The sequence below is a fragment of the Monodelphis domestica genome, chromosome 3, assembly GCF_027887165.1.
Source record: "Monodelphis domestica isolate mMonDom1 chromosome 3, mMonDom1.pri, whole genome shotgun sequence".
NCBI classification, from domain to species: Eukaryota; Metazoa; Chordata; class Mammalia; order Didelphimorphia; family Didelphidae; genus Monodelphis; species Monodelphis domestica.
Window position 1 is genome coordinate 271,021,158 of NC_077229.1, and position 23,195 is coordinate 271,044,352.

General features: G+C 35.0%; 1 protein-coding gene across 3 annotated transcripts in view; it reads left to right on the forward strand.

Moving 5' to 3' along the window:
- Positions 1 to 22,827, forward strand: part of YES1 (YES proto-oncogene 1, Src family tyrosine kinase) — a 118,749-nt gene extending 95,922 nt beyond the window's left edge. For 2 of the 3 annotated variants that reach the window (XM_056823772.1, XM_007487641.3), the window contains 4 exons: positions 1,628 to 1,704; positions 3,818 to 3,971; positions 16,068 to 16,199; positions 20,132 to 22,827. In XM_056823772.1, coding sequence (XP_056679750.1) covers positions 1,628 to 1,704; positions 3,818 to 3,971; positions 16,068 to 16,199; positions 20,132 to 20,340 — 572 coding nt within the window. In that variant the 3' untranslated portion in view covers positions 20,341 to 22,827. Of the gene's footprint in view, positions 1 to 1,627; positions 1,705 to 3,817; positions 3,972 to 9,650; positions 9,970 to 16,067; positions 16,200 to 20,131 lie in introns of those variants that run through there. The other variant, XM_056823774.1, reaches the window with a different exon arrangement.
- The last annotated feature ends 368 nt before the right edge of the window (positions 22,828 to 23,195 follow it).

The following is a 23,195-nucleotide window of genomic DNA, read 5'->3' on the forward strand; positions in this document are numbered from 1 at the left end:
TAAGTGATGCTAACCATTACTTCCCTTTATAGAGATAAGGAAACAGAGACAGTCATAGGTTAAGTGACTTATCCAGAATTACTCAGCTTGTTGGTGTCTGAGGTCAGATTTGAATTCCAATCTTCCTAAGTCCAGGTCCAGCAACCCATCCACTGAGCTACCTAGTTGCTGATTTTAAGTAAACCCAAAATAGTAAGAAAGCACTTAGCTGCCACTGAGGAGTTTAGAAATCATCAAATCCAAACCAGATCCAAAGGTACTGTGACAACTGTGCTATAAGTGCATAACCTACTGTCAGTGATTTCTGAAAGTCATTTGAGGGTATGAAAAATGTCTATGATCTAGAATTCAGCAAATATCCCAATGATTTTGACTTTAATTTCATATAATAAAACAGTTACAGAAAGGTAAATTTTTGTTTCATCAGATAGAACTATAGTCACTTAAAATACCCATATAACCCTAAAGAATCATTTTTTCCTAAAACCATTCAATAATCTCTAATTTTTCTTTCTCAGGATACTCCTTTCCACCTGGTCAAATACAAACCCTAGAGCTACTTCTGTTAGTTGATTTTAATCAGATTTTTTTTCCTTCTCTCTGTCTGATCATTGCCCTAATCACTTCAGGGAGGAGTCCTTTACCTGCTGAATTTTCAGTTGTCTGATTCTTTGTGCCCCTATTTGAGATTCTCATAGCAAAGATACTGGAGTAGTTAGCTATTTCCTTCTCCTCGTTCTATAGATGGGAAAATTGAGGTAGGCAGGATTTAGTAACTTGCCCAGGTCATACAACTTGGTGAGTGTCTGAGGTCAGATTTGAACTCTAAAAGATGAGTCTTCATCTAGCATCAGCTAACTGCTCATCTTCTAAATAGACCTCTTTAGAACGTGGTTCAGCCCCTTGATAGGAATGATTAAGTATAGTTAAGGTCATCAACTGCTAAATTTGATGTCTTTTTAGTTCTCATCCTTTTGGCTCCCTTTACATCTTTTGATACTTTTAACTACCCAGTTATGGAATTTTTCTTAATTCATTTAAATTCCACAAGAATTCAATAAGTAGGGGGCAGCTGGGTAGCTCAGTAGAGAACCAGGCGGAGAGACAGGAGGTCCTAGGTTCAAATCTGGCCTCAGACACTTTCCAGCTGTGTGACCCTGGGCAAGTCACTTAACCCCATTGCCTAGCCCTTACCACTCTTCTGCCTTGGAGCCAATACACAGGAATGATGCAAAGATGGGTTAAAAAAAAAAAGGAATTCAGTAAGTACCTTACCAGAGACTATGGTAAGTACTAGGTTATAAAGATAAAAGTGAAAATTGTCCCTGCCTGCAAGGAGTTTATAGGCAGCTGGGTGGTACAGTGGATAGAGTGCTAGACCTAGAGTCAGGAAGTCCCATCTTCTGAGTTCAAATGTAGCATCAAGCATTCACTAGCTGTATGATCCTGTTACTTAACCCCCATTGCTTAGCTCTTACCATTCTTTGCCTTGGAACCAATGCATAGTATTGATTCTAAGACAGAAGGTAAGGGGAGGGGGGGATGTTAAAATTCGAAAATGTTGTTTATTTGTTTTGTAGTTTATCTTTTATATTTTGCTTCTCTTCATAAAATGTTTCTGTTATAGGAAGCTTATTAGATTTCCTTAAGGAAGGAGATGGAAAGCATTTGAAGCTCCCACAACTGGTTGATATGGCAGCACAGGTATGTGTGTGTGTGTGTGCACACATGCATATATGTGTGCATTTATAGCTATCTAAATGGCTTGAAAAGATACATAAAAATTAAGAAAAATCTTTTAAAATGTATTTTTTTTTATCATAAAATTGAGTAAGAAGACCATAGATAATACCTAGTCCCATCCTTCTTCCTACCACACAGGAAATTAAGGCCCAGATTAAGTGATTTGGCTAAAATCATGTGATCTAGCTGGCTAGTAGTAGAGCTAGAACTTGGAACCCAAGGTTTCTCTTTTCTAGTCATTTGTGTTTTCCACTACATCACTGGCTACTTATTTCCCAAAGAAGGTAGTTTGATTATTAGCTATTAAAAGAAAGAAGAGGGATGTGCCCTTTAGCTTTGATAGTGTGTGCCTGACATGATATTTGATCAGATAGATTACCTTGAATGTATTTAGATTTTTGTAATTATATATATTTTTGCCTCTTTTTTCCTTGCTTACTCATGAAAGTTTAATTCAGCCCATAAGACATTGAACTTTCCTATTTTGTAATCTTGAATTTTGTCAGATAAATTACAAAAAATCAGATATCATGGATTGCCTTATTGTTTATCAGAGGTAATGTATAAATTATATTGGATTTTGAACTACTAAAATAGGCCAATGTAGTAACTTAAGGGGTCATTAAAGAGGTCAGTAAAGTATAGTGGAATGAACACTGGTTTTGGAGTTGGAAGACTTGTTCAAGGCCACGTTTTGCAACTTAATAACTTTGTCATGTTCAACAAGTTGGTTGATCTCTCTAGGCTAGATTTCTTCTGTACAATAGAAATGATAATACAGCCATTCTTGGTTTCTGTGAGGATCAAATGAGATTATGTATGTGAAAGGAAAGTGTAATAACTTGGGTCACGTTTACATGCTTTACTGCTTGCAAAGCATTTTCAAACTAGAAAGCAATATAAAAAGTCTTAAAATAGTGCCATCTTATATTTCATAGATTGGGGATTTTTATCAATGTGATCTTTCCTTTACTGATACAGATGATAATTCCTTCAATTAGCAAGCATTTATTAAAAACTGTGTGATTGGCTCTAGGGATAAAAAAAGTAGATTTGTAGTCTTTGAGAATTCTTGTAGCCAAAAAATTATTTCTTCATGACCAGCCTAGTGATGAACTTAGTTAGGCTCATTCTTGAAAAACAGATATTCAGTTTTATTTGGAAAGCCCATATTCAAAGTCTTTCTGTATTGGCAAAGGGACTGTCAGAGCTTGCACTCTGTTGGCAAATCCTTCAAAAATACATAGACAGTCACTTCATGGATATGCAACAAAATAGGACTTTTATGGATAATTTTTCTGCAATTTAGCTTGTATATGTTGTATATTTTCATTTGCCTGTCTTTTGGCTTAACAGAAATTACTTTCTGTTTGGAAGATTTTGGAAGAATTTGAAGTTGAAAATGATTGAAGATATAGCCAATATTTACATTTACAGACATATTTTTCCTAATCTTTCATCTACCTGGTATCCCACATTAGGTACCTAAATATAGCAGTGTAATTTAAGGAATATGATATTCATTGGTATATTAGCTTTTTGACACATAGCCAAACCTTTAGGGATTCCAAACCCTTTCCAAAACTCTCATACTCCTTGCTATTTGGAAGATCGTGGACCACCTTGTTTCATACACATTTTCCCAGGGCAGATTATCCTCATTGGCAATGCTTATGAATGTGTATGATGACTAAATATATTAGGTTACTTAAAAATCTTGGCTTGGAATGTACTAATGAACATCCATACCAGGGTTCTTTCAAATTCCTATTGTCCCCTCTTTCCTTGAACTAATGCTAGTATAGTCAAGTGGCAACTAGAAATACTAGGATTGTAGAAATAATTTATTCCTAAATTGAGAACAGAGCAAAAACTCACTACAACAGATTCAACCCTAAATTTTTTTATTTTGATTTTAACCTGATTTCATTATCATTAAATTTCTGTTAGAAACACATATTGACAGCAATTTGCAATTCTAATCTTCTTTCAAAATGTGTCATTTTGATAGTTATCTAATTTATATCTAAAGTAGTCTCTATCTCTAATGGTTCTATTTGGGTTTCTTCTCAAGATTGCTGATGGTATGGCATATATCGAAAGAATGAACTACATCCACCGAGATCTTCGAGCGGCTAACATCCTTGTAGGAGATAATCTTGTTTGTAAAATAGCAGATTTTGGATTAGCCAGGCTAATTGAAGATAATGAATACACTGCAAGGCAAGGTAAAACTGTTGTTTTTTGTTGTTGTGTCCTTTCTGACTTTTTGACCCTTGTGGAGTTTTCTTGGCAAAGAAACTGGCTTGGTTTGCCATTTCCTTCTTTCTTGGATAACAGTATTAAGTGACTTGCTCAAAATCACCTAGCTCAAGACACAGGAGTGTCTTGAGATCAGGTTTGAATGTATGTCTTCCTGACTCATACCCAGCACTCTGTCCAGTGAGCCACCTAAGTACCTCAAGGTAAAACTACTATTTGTTAAATGGTTGTTACCCTATTTTAGAATGAATTTTTTTATTTTAACAGTATATTGAACATGCATGCAAAATACAGTTAGGAAGAAGCAATCTGTCTAGCATATTTCCTTGGGAATAGTTATTTCTAAAGTCAGCAATGACCTCTCTTTTTAAAGAAAATTCTATTCATATTTTTTTATTGCCTAAGTATCCATCTGATTTGTCCCCCATCTTCTTTGTCTCAAAAAACCATCCTTCAAAAAAAGAATTACTTTTAATGATTAAGAAAGAAAAGAAAAAATTATAAAAGACCATTAAATCCTCAAAGTCTGAACTTATAGGCTGTGTTTTCCACACCCATGAATTGACTACCCCCACCCTCCTGCAATCCCCTACTTCTGCAGAAAAGTGGGAATCTTATAGATATATATCTTCTTTGGGGCCAAGTTTATTCTTTGTAATTTTGTAACATTTATTTTCTATATTTGTCATATTCAGCATCTTTTTCATTTTTCTAAAAATAGATTTTTTAAAGCATTGCTTAAATTTCCCTTATATTCCTTCCTCTTTTCCCTCCCAGAAAGCATAAAGAATTTTAAAAAAATCAAAATCCTTATCTTACATCTTAGAATCAATACTGTGTATTGACTCAAAGACAAAAAAAATGGTAAGAGCTAGGCAATGGGAGTTAAGTGACTTGCCCAGGATCACACAGCCAGGAAGTATCTGAGGACAGATTTGAACCTAGGAATTCCTGTCTCTTGGCCTGGCTCTCAATCCACTGAGCCACCTAGCTGCCCTCAAGATTTTTTTTTTTAATGAAAAAGGAAAAAAAGTAAGTGAAACTGATCAATAGATCAAAAAAAATCAGAAACTAAGTTTTTCTTGATATCTTCTGTTTTTGTAACCTATCACCAACATTTCTCTTAGTATCCTTTCAGCTCCCCATTTTCAGAGAGCTATCCTTTATTTTGAAAAATATTTTTAAGACCCTCCCCCAAAATAAAAGGGAAATAAGAGGGAAAAATCAGAAAAAATGATACATTTATTATCTGTGAAGACTTTCTTCTCATCAGTGGGCTCTGTAGCATATAAATATAGTAGTAGAATCACTTAGTCACAATGTATGGACATTTTATATCTTGGATTCTAAATCCCTATCAAAGAAATTTTATAGCAAAAGTTTTTTGGGGTTTTTCCATTTCTAGAAAAAAGCTTCCTTTCTTTTTCTATGTGCTATTTTTTTATATTATAATTTTCTCTATCCCTTATTTGGGTAGGAATGCTTCTCCTACCCATAACTGTGAAAGGTATATAATCATCTACTGTTCTAATTTTTTTATGTTATGATATTTATTATTAAGGACATATTTATTAAGAATATATTGAGTACTATAGTATTGTAACATAATATGTAGTAATATAAGTAGAGTATTGTTCTAAGCCTTATTTCTATCAGACGGCTTTCTAGTTTTCCAAGCAATTTTTCCTAAGTAATTTAGATTTTCCAGCTTTTCAAATTTAAGAGATTATCATTTACCTTTTTTTTTATCCCCAGTATTTAGCATAGTGCCTAAAATATAGTAGGCATTTAATAAGTTTTGGCTGATTGATGAATAAAACTAAAAGACTTAGTAAAATTAATAAATCTTTATTAACCTAATTAATAGAGGACAAAATCAAATCAAAACAGCAAAGTGAAATCACAACAAAAAAATAAAAAGAATGATCAGATTTTGCTTATGCAGAGTTATATACTACCAAAACTGAGAAAAGAAATAGAGGAACTGCCTGCAAAAATAAAAGATAAAGGGGCAGGTGGATAGCTCAGTGGATTGAGAGTCAGGTCTAGAGATGGGAGGTCCTGGGTTCAAATGTGGCCTCAGACGCTTTCCAGCTATGTGACCCTGGGCAAGTCACTTAACCCCCCCATTGCCTAGCCCATACCATTCTTCTGCCTTGGAACCAATACACAGTGAGGGCTTTCATAAAAATAAATAAATAAAAGATAGCAAGAAGTAACAGAAAATAAAATAGAAATCTCTAAATTATAAAATCTCAACTTTACAAAGAAATTGAATTAACTATAAAGGAACTACCAAAGAATGAAACTCTTGGCTCTAATGGATTCATAGTACATTTTTATCAAACTTTTAAGCAACAGCTAGTACTAATGCTATCTAAAGTTTTAAAATTTTGAAATGAAAGCACTGAATTGGTCTCCCTTTATGAGAAAAGTCTTTTTTTAACCCCCTAACTTCCATTTTAGAATCAATACGATGTATTAGTTCTAAGGCAGTAGAGCAATAAGGACTAAGCCAGTGATAGAGAATCTATGGTATGGGTCCCAAGGATGGCATTCAGAATACTGTTTGTGTATTGAGATCCAGGCTTAGAGACAGGAGGTCCTGGGTTCAAATCTGGCCTCAGACATTTCTTAGCTGTGTGATCCTGGGCAAGTCACTTGACCCCAATTGCCTTGCCCTTACCATTCTTCTGCCTTGAAACCAATACACAGTATTGATTCCAAGAGGGAAGGTGAGGGTTTAAAAAAAAATACTGTCTGTGGACACTCAGCTCCCCTCCTCCTCTTCACTGCACCTGACAGCATTTTTTCAAACCCCCCTCCCCCCACCACCACTCTGCCCAGCAGTCCAGTGGGAGCACACAAGGGGATAAGGTGGGTAGCTCATAAGTGGCAAGGCTTGGGCCACTCCCTTCCCTCTCTATTCTTGCTGTGAGCATTCTTCACTTCACCCACCCCTCCACCCAGCAACCCAGTGGGAGAGCTTTCTTCCTCCCCTATGTGAAGTAAGGGGGGGAGGGGCAGGGCACTTGGTGAGGGGGAAGGGTACCACATGCAGTCTGGAGGGTGGGGTGGGAGTGGGGCTGGGGCCTGGCACTCCCATCTCAAAAAGATTCATATCACTGGGCTAGGCAATGGTGGTTAAGCAGTTACCCAGGATCACACAGCTAGAAAATGTCTGAAATTGGATTTGAACCTAGAACTTTCCATCGCTCAGCTTGGCTCTCAAACAATTGAGCCACCTAGCTGCCTCCTAAAATATAGTCTTGATATATAAACCAGAAAAATATATAAAATATTCTGTCTCTTTTAATGATGAATTTTCTCTGTCATCTAGATCTAAATCCTTGAAGTAATTTTAACTGTTGTTTCTCTGTTTTCAAATCTAGTTCTGTCTATCCTACTTCATAATGTCACATACATTTCTTTCTTTATTTCTACTCCCATTTAAAATCAGGCCTTATGTCAGTATTTACCAGGACTAATGTAACAACTTTATTTCTGGTCTCTCTGCTTCCAGCTTCCTTTCTCCAATCTGTTCTGTCCACCATTGCCAGGGTTCATATAGCTCTGATAATTAACTCCCATACTCAGAAATCTTCAGTGACTTCTCATTGCTTAATAAACATATACTACTAGCTAATAGTAGCCATCATTTATGTTGTCCTTTAATATTTGTCAAGACTTTTTATTTTTATCACATTCCACCCTCATAACAACCCTGAGCTGGTTCTGTCATTTTAAAAATAAGGAAAACCAATGAAAAGGAATTAAATAATTTGCCTCAGGACATGTGGCTATTATGATTTGAATCCATGACTTTCAAACTCTTCACATCAGTTTACTCCACCATGTTGACTCTTTAATCTGGTATTTTATAGGTTTCCATAATCTTGTTCTAACCTACCTTTTTAACCTTACTCTATACATCTGTTAATTCTATATTCCAATTAAACTAGATTTATCTCTGTTCCTTGATTTTTGTCATGACCTGTACCAGCTCTCTGCCTCTGTACATGCTTTCAGGCCTATAATGGTCCTCCTCTTTGTCTCTTATCTACTGAGATGCTTTTCTTCTTTTTAAGCATATATACAATGCTCCCTATGACATTCTTTATGCTTTCTCTAGTGAGAAGTGGTAATTCAATCCTTGAATGTAACATACTATTTTGATTCACTTTTCTGCCCTTAGAATCTAATAATTTTTATTATAATTATCTGTAAGATATTTCTCACACACAAACAAAATCATTAGTTCTTAACTTTATTTTTGTTATGAATTTTTTTGGAGTTCTGACAAAGGCTATGGATTTCTTCTTAGAATAATGTTTTTAAATACATAAAACACAATACACAAAATTACAATAGAAACAGAGTTAATCAGAATAAAAAAGAACAAGTTCAATAACCTCATGTTGAGAATCCTTGTTAGATTGTAAATTCCTTGAGGAACTCTGTCATATTTCATTTTTGTAACATAAGCACTTGATGTGATTATTCAAAGAACTAATGATTGTTGATAATTACAGTTTGTTGAACTGAATGCTCCCACAGAGATCAGTCAGTCAGTAAGCATTTATTAAGTACCTACTCTGTGCCAGGTACCAGCCAAGTGATGGAAAAGTCCCTGTCCCCAAAGAGTTTACATAAAACAGAGGAAGGCTGCACACAAAAGAAAACTGAAAGGTTGGGGTATGGAGCCAGGGGAGTCCTGGTAGGAAAATCAGAGAAGTCCCAAAGCAGTGCAGCCAGGTAAGAAATGAGGAGATGTTCTGAGCTCTCTAATCAAAGTGATAGAGGGTGGTATATAGTCCCAAGGCTGAGAGGATCCATCTTATGGTGAAGGCAATAAGCATTTATATTAGTGCCAGACCCTTTGATAAAGTGCTTTACAAAGATTGCATGATTTGCTTTATAACAACCCTACAAGGTAGGGATATCCCCATTTTACAGATGAGGAAACTAAGACATACAGTTTAAATGACTAGCCTGGGGTCACAAGCTAGTAAATGTCAGGCTGGATGCAGAACTCAAGTCTTCCTGACTCCAGACCCAGTGTTCTATTTACTATATCACAAATTAACTCAATCATATCTTGCCCCACAAATGTTTTCTTTAGCTATGGTTTATTATTATTTTTTTACTTTTTATTTTTCAAAAAAATAAAATAAAATTTTATTATTTTTAAAGAAAGAATGTGATTGTGTCCTCAATACACGTGGTAAAAGTAGAGCTTTTTATGTTTAGTTCGGTATCAAGTAACATATTTGGACCCTTATTCCTTCCCCCTTTTTTAAAGATTGAGCCTAACCAACACAGTGAAAAACAAGAAAAGCTTCAGACTTAGGCAGAGGAAAGTGGTATTTTACGAGATACATTTTTCTCTCCCTTAGCCTGCCATTCAGAAAACTTCTGAGAAAACAAGAGAAGACAGCTCCTTTTTTTTTTTAGGATCATTACATTGGTGATATCATTTTCCTGAATGTATTTCTTTTAACAAAGTATCATTTTTTTTTGCAATATCCCATAGAAATTGGTAAAAGTGATTTTTACTTATGTTTTATGAGTCAGTAATAATAGTTAGTTTCAATATGTTGTTCAGTCAAACCATCAACATTTATCAAGTACTTACTGTGTTCCAGGCACTGTGCTAAGCACTGGAAATGCAAAAAGAGGCAAAAGACATTCCCTGCTTTCAAGGACTTCACAGTCTCTTCTCAAAGAGATCAAAGACAACATTCAGACAACTATGTATATACAAGCTCCATGCTGGATAAATTGGAAATAATCACCAGAAGGAAGGCACTAGAACTTTAAAGAGGATCAGGAAAGGCTTCATGTAGAAGATAGGATTCTAGCTGGGACTTGAAGGAAGCCACAGAAACCACAAGGCAGAGATGAGGAGGGAGAACATTCTAGGCAGGCAGGACAACCAGTGAAAGTGTTTGGAGTTGGGAGATGGATATATTCAAGGAACAGCAAGAAGGTCAGTGTCATTGAATTACAGAGTACATTGATGAGGTATCACATATAAAAAGGCTTGGGGGAGGCAGGGAAGGAATTATGGAGGGTTTTGAATGCCAAGTAGAAGAATTATTAAGCCATTGGAGGGGTGGGTGTGGGTATGACACATAAGCAGATCTATTCTTTACAAGGCACAGATAAGTGATAGCTGAGTGAAAGATGACCAGAGTTGGGAAGAGACTTGTGGCAGGTAAACCAACCAGCTTGCTATTGCAGTAGTTAAGACATGAGGTGATCGAGACCTGCACCATATTGATGGAGATGTCAGGAGAAGGGCCCTACATGAGGGATGGTTTGAAAATAAAATCAATAGGCATGGGTTGGTAACAAATTAGATATGGAAGGGAGAAGGGAGAGAAAGTGAAGGGTGGAGGTTGATGCTAGGTTTCAAACCAACATGACTTGGAAGACGATAGAACCTTTGGCAACAATAGGGAAATTCAGGGTTAGGGGAGGGTTTGGAAAAAAGAATAATGAATTCAGTTTTGGACATGTTGAAGTCTGCTGTAAATTCAGTTCAAAATATCTGAAAAGCAGTTGGAGATACAAACCTAGAGTTCAATGTTTAGATGAACACATTGATTGGCACACCTGTTTTTATACTTCAGAGAGCTCAGAATGGCTTTTGTACATTTAATTCAATGTAAAAATTATTATTTGCTTGTCAGTCACAGCTAACTAGATTTGGTCTTACTATATAGTTTGTTGACACCTGGCATAAAAAGAGAAGAGAGGAGAGACAGGACAAAGTCTTGTATGATACCTATTGTTAGCATGTGTGACCTGGATGAAGATCCAGCAAAAGAGACTAAGAAGGGGTCATATTGTGAGGAGAGAAATTCAGAGAGAATAGTGTCATGAAAGCCTAAGAAGTGAGTAATTGAGTGTCAGAGGCCACAGAGAAGTCAGGAAGGATGATGATTTTAAAAGGGCCATTGGATTTGGTGATCCTGAAATCATTAGTGACGTTGAAGAGAGCAGTTTTAAATGAATGATGAATTCAGAAGCCAAACTGTAGAATGTTAAAAAGAAAGTAAGAAGAAAGAAAGTGGAGGCACTAACTGTTGATTGCTTTCTCAAGAAGTTTAGCCACAAAAAGAAAGAGAGAGAGAGATATAATATAACAAGATAGATAAATCAAGTGAAAGTTTTTTGAGGATGGAGTATATATGAACATCTTTATAGGTAACAGAAACAATAGACAGAGGAAGATTAAAGATAAGTGAAGAAGTGGTGATGATACAGTGAGTAGTCTGTTGGAGAAGATGGGTTGGAATGTAATCACATTCAGGTAGAAGAGTTTTAACTTTGACAATATTAAGTTTTATTTATGTATTATTTACTAGAGGAAGCTAGGTAGCATAGTGAATCAGGTGGATAGCCTTGTTTGAATCCTGCACCTCTGTCACTACTGACAGTGTCAACCTGAGCAAATAAATCTTAGCCCCAGTTTCCTTATTTATAAAATAGAAATGGGGAAAGATGAATTGGAGTAGAGAGAGACTTGTGGCAAGTGAACCAACCAGTAGGCTATTGCAGTAGTCAAGACATGGGTTGATGTACTTACTACCTATCTCACAAGTTATTATGGCCATCAAATGAAATAATATATGTAAGGTTTTTATCAACCCTTGCAGTAAATTTCCAATTATTATTGTTATCATATATTGGGTACTGCTTTACATATTAGAGAAGTTGTCTTTATGTAATAGGAGCTTGTAATAATTATAAGAGAAAGGTTAATAATAAATGCTAGCTGACTCCCCAGAAGGAGAGGGAATTGTTATTGACTGGGATAATTACAGAAGAATTCACAGTTGAGATGGCATTGAAGTTGATTCTTAAAAGACTAGTGAAATTTAGCAGCTTTTATATTAAAGAATCAGAGGGACTAGGATATGATATTCATTCCAGAAGGCAAAGGAGCTAGGGCTTCAACCAAGACTCACTTAGCCAACAAAAACTCAGGATAATCCTTCAAGGGAAAAAATGGGTATTCAATGAAACACAGGACATGCAAACATTCCTGATGAAAAGACCAGAGGCTAAAAGGAAACTCTGACTCTCAAATACAAGACTCAAGAGAAGTATAAAAAGGTAAACAGGAAAGAAAAACCAAAAGACATTCAATAAGATTAAATGTGTACAAACTTACATCAGGAAATGATTCTTGTAACTCTAAAGAACTATATCATTATTAAAGAATTTAAAAGGAGTATATAGAGAGGTCAAGGGAATGAGTTGGATATGATGGGATGATATAAAAACAATAAAATTAATGCATAAGAAACAGGTATGTATTGGGAGGAGGAAGAAGGGAAAAACAGAATGAGGTAAATTATCTCATAGAAAAGAGGCACGAAAGAACTTTTACAGTAGAGGGAAAGATGGGGGAGGTGGGAAGGGGAACATATGAACCATAACTCATCAGAATTTGCTCAATGAGGGGGCAGCTGGGTAGCTCAGTGGATTGAGAGCCAGGCCTAGAGATGGGAATGAATATCATATCCTAGTCCCTCTGATTCTTTAATATAAAAGCTGCTAAATCTTGTGTTATCTTGACTGTGGCTCCATGATATTTGAATTGTTTCTTTTATACTACTTGTAACATTTTCTCCTTGACCTGAGGGTTCTGGAATTTGGCTATTATATTCCTGGAAGTTATCCTTTTGGGATCTCTTTCAGGAGGGATCAGTGGATTCTTTCAATTTCTATGTTAACTTCTGGTTCTAGAAAATCAGGGCAGTTTTCCTTAATGATTCCTTAAAAGATAACATCTAAAGCCTTTTCTTGAACATGGCTGTCAGGTAGTTCAGTAATACTTAGGTTATCCCTCCTGGATTTATTTTTCCAGGTCATTTGTTTTTCCAATGAGATAGTTCACATTCTCAGTGAATTTGTGTACCTCTTTTTTCCATATGGCCAATTCTCCCTGTTAAGAAGTTCTTCTCTTCAGTGCATTTTTGTATATCTTTTTCTGTTTGACCAGTTCTACTTTTTAAGAAATTCCTTTCTTCAGCAGATTTTTGTTCCTCTTTTACCAATTGATCACTTCCGTTTTTTAAGAAATTATTTTCTTTGGTACATTTTTGTGCCTTCTTTACCAAGCCTTTTTTTTATGATTTTCCCATATCGTTCTCATTTCCTTTCCCAAATTTTCTACTATCTCTTATTTGACTTCTAAAATCCTTTTTGAGCTTCTCCATTGATTTCTTTTTGGGTATGAGAACAACTATTTTTCTTGGAGATTTTGGTTGCACAGCCTTTTTCTTTTAATTTAAAAAACTGTTAAAAGTTGTGCTCTGTAATTGTAACTGTTCCAAGCTTCAGATTCTTTGTGAGGTTGCCTTCAGAGGTAGCTCTGGGTATCTAGCCTACTTACAGTTCTTCTAAGGTGGTTTGAAGTAAGGAGAGGTGTGTTTAATAATACTTTTCTGGCTGTAATCTGGGCTGTGAGTAACACAAGCACTCTTTTCCCCCTTTAGAACTATGAACTATGAACAGTTCCTAATCCACTGTGGATGTAAGTGCTGGTGTATACTAATGTCTAAAACCCTACCCCCGAACTGTTACTTGGATCCACAAATGGGCAATGCAATGAGAATTGCACCCAGAGCCAACAAAGGGACCTCTCTAATCTTCTTCTGAGCATTTTTCAACCTGCGGCTGAGAGCTCTGGAAGGCTTTGCTGCTACTTCAGCTGCACCCAGGGCCCATTACCATGGTGGGGCTTGCCCTATTATGATGTTTTGTGCTCTACCTCCACTCCAGTAGACTGGATCCCTTATGTCAGTCTTCTAAATTGTTTTGGGCTGAAAAATTACTTCATCCCATCTTTTTGTGGGTTATGCTGCTCTAGAATTCATTCTGAGGCATCATATAATTTTTCCACAAACCTTCTCCACCATCATGGCTCTACCCCAGAAGTTTATGTTTTTACATTGTTGTTACTGTATAAATTGTTCTAATTTTGCTCACTTTAGTTTGTATCAGTTCATGTAAGAAAATGTTCCCTTCATAATTTCTTACAGTACAGCAATTTTATATATATATATAAAATACCTGTACCAAAATTTATTTAGTCACATTGCCATCACAAAAAGAAGTACAAAAAATATTTTTGTTGATAGAAGTCCATTTCCTCTGTCTTTAAACTTTGGAATATAGTATAGAACTGGTATTTCTGCGCCAAAGAGTATGCACATTTGATGACTTTCTGGACAGTTTCAAGTTGATTTCCAAAAGCTTTATTTAAGAAGGTACCCAGGCCAGCTATTTCTTCATTTCCCATTAGGCCACATTCCTCTGGACTTCCCCTTCCTTTTCCTCTTTCCACCTCTTTTGAACCTCATCATTTTTGTGTTGTCTTCCTGTTAGATTTAAAATAGTTTTGAGCATTAAATAGTTGTAGATAAGAGAGTGGGAGCCATAAACTGTGATAATTAAAATGTTTGGGAGCAAGGGAAATATATAACAATTATGACCGCTGAAATATGTTTTCTACTGTGTCTTGGTTATATATAAATATAAGATGGTCACCAGGGAATATATTCCCAATTTATGAATATGCCCAAGCCAACTGGGTTTATAGAGAAATTTAATTTATAATACACTGATTAATCAATAGAAAAAGAGAGAAAGTAAGAAAGGAATAAGAATGAAGGGCCTCAAGCCAATAAGGCCTAGACCTCAGTCCTAAGAGATAAATCAGTCAGTTGGTTTTATCACTCACCCAAGATCTCTCTAGGTAAGGCTTCTCATGCCAACCTTAGGCTCCACCTTCAAGAGAACCTCCTTTCAAGAAATGTTTCCAGAGAATTCAGCCTCCTTCAAGATCTCTCCAGGAACTCTCCCTCCAGGACCTCTCCTCTCAGACCTCCTTCAGAGCAAAAACTCCTCCTTTAAGCCAACAATCTAAGTTCCCTCCCCTCAGTTCTCACATCTACCAATCACTGTCGATGTCTCCCCTGTGCCAATGGTGGCTCTGGCTTAACCCAGGACCGCCCAGAGGTCTGTCCCCTTTACACATGTCTGTTGAAGGTCATATTCTCAAATAATTAAATCTTGATCTTTGCTGCAGCCCTTCCTAAATCCTGTTACTCTGAGTAGGGTGGAGATTGTAGTTTCCAAGACCTGGTTCTGTCATTCCAAGTATCTCTATTGTATCAATTCTAAAATCAATCATGACTCAAAGAACTTCCTGTTCTATGCTTAAGCATAGGTCAAAGCCCTTTCCATTGTTTAGCAAAAGGTTTCTGTCCTAAAGTAGACTTAAGTAGGGAGGAGAAGGGTCCTCCCATGCCAAGGAGTTTCATATTCCAATAGAGTTCTTACTATCAGTAGGAAATTTTTTTAAGTATGAAATTTCCCAATGGGGAAATTTCCAACATTCATAAGTCTAAGAAATTTTAAGGTTACATTCCTCAGAATGTAAACTTTTTGAGGGTATGAACTGTCTTTTGTGCACATAAGCACTTAAATTGCTGACTCCTTAATTTGGCATTTGGGGTCTCTTTTTGGTCCCAGTTGACTTCAAGACTTGATCTCTCCTATTCCCTTACATATACCCCAATAGAACCACTTGCTATTCCCAAAATAGACCTTAATGCTTCTCACCTAGGAACACTTATTTCTGCAATTAACTCAGCCATTTTATTGCCTAACCCAATCTTCTACCCCCACCTCCAGCCTATTCCTTCTGAGTGCAATTCAGTTCTTAACTCTGAAGAAGTCTTTCCTGGTCACCTCAGCCAGGAGTAATCCTCTTCTTTCACATTACTGAGGCATTTATTTATATAGGACCCTTGTGGAATTGATCATGTTAACTTTGCATGATAGTTATTTGTGAACATTTAATATTTCCCAGCCTAGAGTGTAAGCTTTTTGAGGGCAAAGATTCTCTTTCTATACCCTTCAAGCATATAACACATCGTCTTAAACATAGCCAGTAGTTATTAAACATTTATGCAGTTAATACCTACTTTTTAAATAAACAAACATATTTCTTGCTGATTTAAGAATTTTATTCATTTTAGGAGCCAAATTTCCAATCAAGTGGACAGCTCCTGAGGCTGCATTATATGGTCGTTTCACAATTAAATCTGATGTTTGGTCATTTGGAATTCTGCTAACAGAACTTGTAACAAAGGGTAGAGTGCCATATCCAGGTAAGCATTCTTTTAAAGTCTTAGTTGTTCCATCACTTTTTGTTACTCTGTTTTCGTGTGTGTATGTATATGTGTGTGTGACACACACACACACAATATATATAGTTAAAGTTTAAAAATGAACTAAATTTAAATATTGCTTATATTTTTATTATATACTATATCCCTTTAGTGACTTTACATACCAGGAATTTCATCACACCAGTGAAATCCTAGGTCTATAAACAAAGAGTCAGATGAAATTGATCGGTCTTATATTTTTTTATTCTTTTTCATTTAATTCTCTTTTTGGTTTATTTTGAAAATATCAATACTTTTTTTCAAAATAACTAAATAATACTTTCAGGGTCAAATTCAAGACCTTCTGTTTGACATTTAAGACCCTTTTTAATACCTGGATTCAATCTACCTTTTTCCTCTTTATACATTATTTACCATCACACATTCAGTGATCTAGCCAAATCTCTGGCCTCTTTGTTCTTCACACACAACATTCCTTCTCCCATCTCTATGCCTTTGACAACTTTTCTTCTGTATCTGAAATGTAGTCCTTTTTTTATCTGTACTTCTTTTTTTGGTTCCCTTCAGAACTCTAGTTAAATACCACATCAGGCCTTTTACTGATTTATGTTAAGTTATAGAAAGATAGTCTATATAGCAGACTTATTCCTAGCAATTAACCAGAAATTTTCACTCTCCTCTTATCCCCCTAATACCTATGCCTCCCACCCCAAAATGACTTATGTTTTTATATTTCTAGCAATTTGCATAATGCCAAGCAGGTAGTAGGTCTTCAATAAGTGCTTGTTCATTTGATTGCTTGAGTTTCTTTTCTCTTGGAAAACTTTATCCCTTACCTACCATGACAAAGAATTAAAGTCCTAGTCTCTGATGAATGTTTTCTCATCTCCATCATATACATACATATTTTGTTTCTCCTCTGTATTCCTGTTTTACCTCTTTATAAAAATGTAATTTTTTGGTTTCCACATCTTTTCTATAATGTCCCTTTCTTCTTTCAGCATCTAATCATCTCCTTTAGTATCTCCTCCATTCGTATGGTTCTAACCTCATATACTTTTTTCTATGTTCTGTCTAACCAGAGATCAGGGGGAAGGAAAGAAAAGGGAGAAAGGAATAAGCATTTATTTATATAGCACCTACTATATTCTTAGCACTATGCTAAACACTTTTACCTCATTTGCCTTATTTTACCTTATTGCCTTATTTGACTCTCATGACAACCTTGAGAGGTAGGTGCTATTATTTATCTCTGTTTTATATTTGGGGAAACTGAGGCAGACAGGTTAAATGGCTTGCCCTATGTCACACAGCTGGTAAGCATCTGAGGCTATATTTAAAATTTAGGGCTTGACTCTGTCTCAGCGCTCTATCCATTTTACCACCAGCTTCCTGGTTATTGAATGAAATGAAATGAAATAATTTACCTATTCCATCATCTTCTGTCTCTACCATTCCCTTTTATGAAATGAAAAATGCTATAGAATTTGCCAAGATTCCAAGTGATATTTGTCATTTTTCAAAACAGAACTCCATGCCTTCATCTTAGGTCTTAGGTGCCTGAGAAAGTACTTCAGTTCATTTTCAATTTAGAGAATGATTCTTACTGCTATAATTTCAGCATTAATTTAGAGGATTTCAATAGCAAAGCACACAGTTCTACCAATAATAGCATATTTACTTACAGAAAACCCCCAAAGGTTTGTTTTTGTCAAGTATTTATGTAAAATTACAGAAAGATAATCTGTATATCAGACTTATTCCTAGCAAGTAACCAGAAATTTCCATTCTCCTCTTAGACATTGAAAACTCAATAGAATCTCATGAATTAACCAGGTTCATTTCTAAATCTCTACTAAATCTAAAATCTTAAAAAAAAAATCTAAAAATTTTAACTAAACCTTACTCTAGTACCGTATCATGATTAGGAGAAGATCTGGTTTTTCAAAAGATATAAGTGGAGGACAAGCTTTGACAGATCTTAACTGCACTATAAATTTTTCAAATACAGTATCTGTTGTATTTGAATCTAGGCCTGTTGCTCATAGAATGCTAAATTTTAGCACAACAGCTCTTAAAGATAATTTGCCAAGTTATAAACAGTTTGGCATCTTTGTCTATAGAAGGAAAACTATACCAACAGTCTCAGATCCTGAAGTATCCTGTTACACTTTTCCAATAATCTCTCTCTCTCTCTCTCTCTCTCTCTCTCTCTCTCTCTCTCTCTCTCTCTCTCTCTCTCTCTCTCTCTCTCACTCACACACACACACACACACACACACCCCAATAAACTATATAATATGTCTAGCATGGTTAATTAAACATTGGGACATTTGACCTGATTCAGATAATGTAGTTGATAGAGTTATTATACAGATCTCCTTCATGAGCAACTTACAAGAAATTAGCCTGTAATAAATTATCTTTATTAACAATACCTTAATAAACATTTTGATCTCTGTTTAATATCATAAAGTCCTTTAAATACATAAAGTGGAGCCACTAAAATATTTTAGACTCATAAAAATATTTTTTAAGTAAAAGGTTATTTGCTTATTGAGCCTAGTGTTTATTTTATGTGTTTATTTTTTAAAAGCCCTTACCTTCTGCCTTGGAACCAATACTATGTAGGCAGAAGGAGTGGTAAGGGCTAGGAAATGGTGGTCAAGTGACTTGCCCAGGGTCACACAGTTGGGAAGTGTTGGAGGCCAGATTTGAACCCAGGATCTCCCATCTCTAGGCCTGGCTCTCAATCCTCTGCCCAGCTGCCCTGAGCCTAGTGTTTTAAAGAAAATCATGACCTAGAAAATATAATTGGTAATGATTGCAAAATCTTGTCAAAGTATTTCAAAATTTTACTCTGGGGTTGTAAATAGAGATATCTCGTCCTTTAGCTTTCTTGTTTATAACTAAAAGATAGCAAATTAATTTCTTTTCAGAAAAGAGGATAGTGGGATCTCATTTTGAAATCAGTAAGGCTCATAGCATTACACAAAATTGTGCATCTTACCTTTGCTTAAAGGCATCCCAAGAGATCTCATTCATGTTTTCCCTGGTTAAATAATTATAATTTTAGAAGACAATTGTTTTAAGAATTGAGAGTTTAGAAACTTACTTAAGAGAAATGGGAATAATGGACTTAAAAAAAAGAGGTGATGGACAATATACAGAATGAGACATTCACTTTTGATCATGACTAACAAATTTATTTTGTTTAATAACTATGCAAATATGCCACAAGGTTTTTATTTTCTTTTTTAATAGGGGAGGTAGGCAAGAGAACAAATAAGTGCTTCTTAACTTAAAGAAAATAATAGATCTAAAAAATGAAAAGTACTACCACTTCATATTGTAAAACTAAACATTCAGTCATTTTAAACAATTTTATTTCAACTACATGAATTCTATGTCTCTCCTAAAACCCTATTCTGGTGCTTTGTTATGGCATGGAGCTGACCCTGAATTCTTAAAGCCATTGCCAATGAGAAGCATAAACTATAGAAGGACCTACCAAACCAAAGTATGTAAGAAGGCTGCCTTATTCTTTTGTCTAAAGGCATCTCAAGCTTAGGGTATTGTTATATATGTTAGATATATGACTAATTTAAAAAATTAATATCCTCAAGAGATAAAACAGTATTAAATATATTAACTTCATAAAGACTTAAGTATTAAACTTAGTGTTAAAAAATAAAATTTCTCAGAGTACAGGTTAACATGTTAATAAAATAAATTTTTTTGCCTCGGTACATCAAGACTTCCTTATTTAGGAGATGTGATTGTTCATGTTTCAGTTTTGTTAGATTTTTTGAAGTTGTTCTTTCTCCCAAATAAATATACTTGATAGCACAATCCACTGCATACTCAAACCCTAATACTACTATTTGCTGCTTTAAACTTTTTTGTACTAGGGATGGTAAATCGTGAAGTCTTGGAACAGGTAGAACGGGGATACAGAATGCCTTGTCCTCAGGGCTGCCCAGAATCTCTCCATGAGCTGATGAACCTTTGTTGGAAGAAGGACCCTGATGAAAGACCAACATTTGAATATATTCAGTCCTTCTTAGAAGACTACTTTACTGCTACAGAACCACAGTACCAGCCAGGTGACAATTTATAAGTCACAACCCTACACTATATGCACAAATTTGCCAAAATGTAAAAGAACTTGTGTAGAGTTCCTCACTTACGTAAAGGAATCTAAAGAAGAAAATCTTCTCCACTCTGCATGCTTTTCATGGCAAACTGGAATTCCAGATACAGTTGCACAAAACCACTTTTTTTAAGTGTTAAACTCTAAAGAACCAATGATGCAATTTTCCAATTTATTTCAGGGTCCAAAGGAAGTTTTAACTAAGATACAAATGACAGTATGAGTGTTGGCATGATAATGAATAGCAACAAGGCTACTATTTGTAAATCCCTTCCTTTCTTTATTCCCCCCAAACTCAGAATTTTGACATTAGGGGAAACTTGTTTAGCATTATGTATAAACCTGGGAGATAAACACAAATGCAAAATGACACTTTCAGTATAATTTTAAATCAAGGAACTTTTTGGTATTGGACCAAATATTTCCATTCCAGTTCTGTAAAATTTTTTCCATTCATAATTTAAATAAAATTTTTCATATTTGATAAATCTATAACATTGATTTAATTTTCCTTTTGCATGAGATAATCCAGGTTTTGGAAAGAAGAAAAATAAATCTAAACAGTATATAACTTGATTAAATGTTAGGTGTCAGGCAATGAAATTGGAAAGCATAATGCACTGTTAATACTTATTTTAATGTAACTGGAAAATAGCATGAGAGATTTTTCTTTTTAATTATGTTTTGACTAGCTCCAATTAGAATAATGAGGTCTCTAGGAAATGTGCTAATATTTTATGAGATTATGATCATAAAAGCTGAGAATTTGTGACTTGAAATCATAGTCTACAATCTGAGGGAATAGTTGTTAATCTTTAGTTCTTAAGAAGAAGAAAAAAGGCCAATCTTTAGACAGTGCATTTAAAAAAAAATAAAATTGGTACTGTGAGATGTAACTATGTACTCATGGTGATGGGTGCCACAAATGTAAAATGTCACTAGTTCAGGGATTTGAATGATTGCACTTTTGCTTTTTTTTTTTTTTAATAAAACGTTTAACAGACAGAAGAAGATATATTTAAGAGGAAAATGGGAAAAGAGAATTTGAAAAAATAAAGGTAGAGGGGAGGGACATAGTGTTTATTGTTGACCTAATATAGTGACAACATAGCTCTTCTGGCATTCAAAACAACCAACACTGTAACTATTTTCTGTGATTTCAGACATAAGTAATGTGACTAAGATCATGAGGCTCTATGGCTTTATTTTTTAAAATATACATCCAACTCTGTGTTGTCCCCTTCAGAGTAGTCAACATGGAAGACTTATATACCCTTTATTCCAACAATGCTGTCATTGCCCAAAACATTTTTGGAACCTGTTTGGAATTGCCTTCAGAACTTATTCTTTTAAATGTTCCCAGTAGTGACAGATATTCCTAGTCATTTGTAGATGGATCTGTTTTTTGGAAATAGCCCAAAATTCAAATTAATTATGGTGAACAAACATGGTTGAGGATCAAGAGGGGATAACTTTTTTAACCCAACCCTTAGGTTTAGAAAAGAGAGATTTTGACTGTAATTAAGCTACTTTTCTTGTTTGACTTACAAGCTAGTTTTGAAGGTAATTCCATAAAAAGAGTTCCCCTTGCAATAAATGTAGTTTTTAAAGGAGACATCTTTGAAGGTAATCATTTATGTTATTTTTTTTAAGCTTCTCTTTGCAGTTATACCTTGTATTAAGCAATAACATCATATGTCTCTGGAGTTTGGAAATGAAGTTTTATAACTTTCATTTACCTGAATGAATCATGAAAACTTTAATTTATCCTTTGGTATCTGCTAAAATTCAAGCCATTTTTTAAAAATGTGATGGAAAACCTTAATGCAAGTGGGCAATAGAATTCTGGTACTAAAGATTATGATTTTTCATGTTTACATTACCTACTTAGTATTGAATCCCTCTACCAAATGGATCTTTCTAAAAATAGTGCCATCATATCATTTTCCCTTACCTTCTATAAACCTGTGATATGAGATTTTTAAAGGGCTTTATGTAAACTATGAAATTGTAATTTTTCTAAGCATTTAAAAAGGGTAACACAATTATATGTTTATGTACTAATGTCATTAAAGAAAAAAGCCAGAAAATGATGCTGGTATTCATTAGGTTTTAACTGAATGGAAATAGTTCCTTGTAATAACATTTGTATAGTAAAGAAATTTAACACTAACTTAATATGTATTCATTTTAAATGGTTATGTATTTTTAAACTTGTTGAGAAAATCAACTTTATACATTTAAAGCTTTTTTTCCAACAACTTTTCATCTCTAAAATCTTAATGTGGAATATACCCTAACCAAAAATGAAAGTTGGCAGAAAAAAAACCCTCTAGCACAAATACTTTTTAAAACTAAAAAATGGTAGCCTAAAACTTAATATTTTTATAAAATATTGTAATATTGACTTGTTTTGTGGATACACTTGAAAAATAAAAGTTTTCCTTGAATGCATTTGTTGCTGTTCAAATTCTCTTTATAAGAAAAATTCACCAGTATAAAAGATTTTCTTCTGTGTTAAGCAAAAGTTATTTTGAATTTAACTTACTTCATCTAAAACATTTTCCATTATTTGGAACTGAGAGAATTTTCTGTTATTTCTTTTTTCTTTTTTTTAACCCTTACCTTCCGTCTTGGAGTCAATACTGTGTATTGGTTCCAAGGCAGAAGAGTGGTAAGGGCAAGGCAATGGGGGTCAAGGGACTTGCCCAGGGTCACACAGCTGGGAAGTGTCTGAGGTCAGACTTGAACCTAGGACCTCCCATCTCTAGGCCTGGCTCTCAATCCACTGAGCTACCCAGCTGCCCCCTCTGTTATTTCTT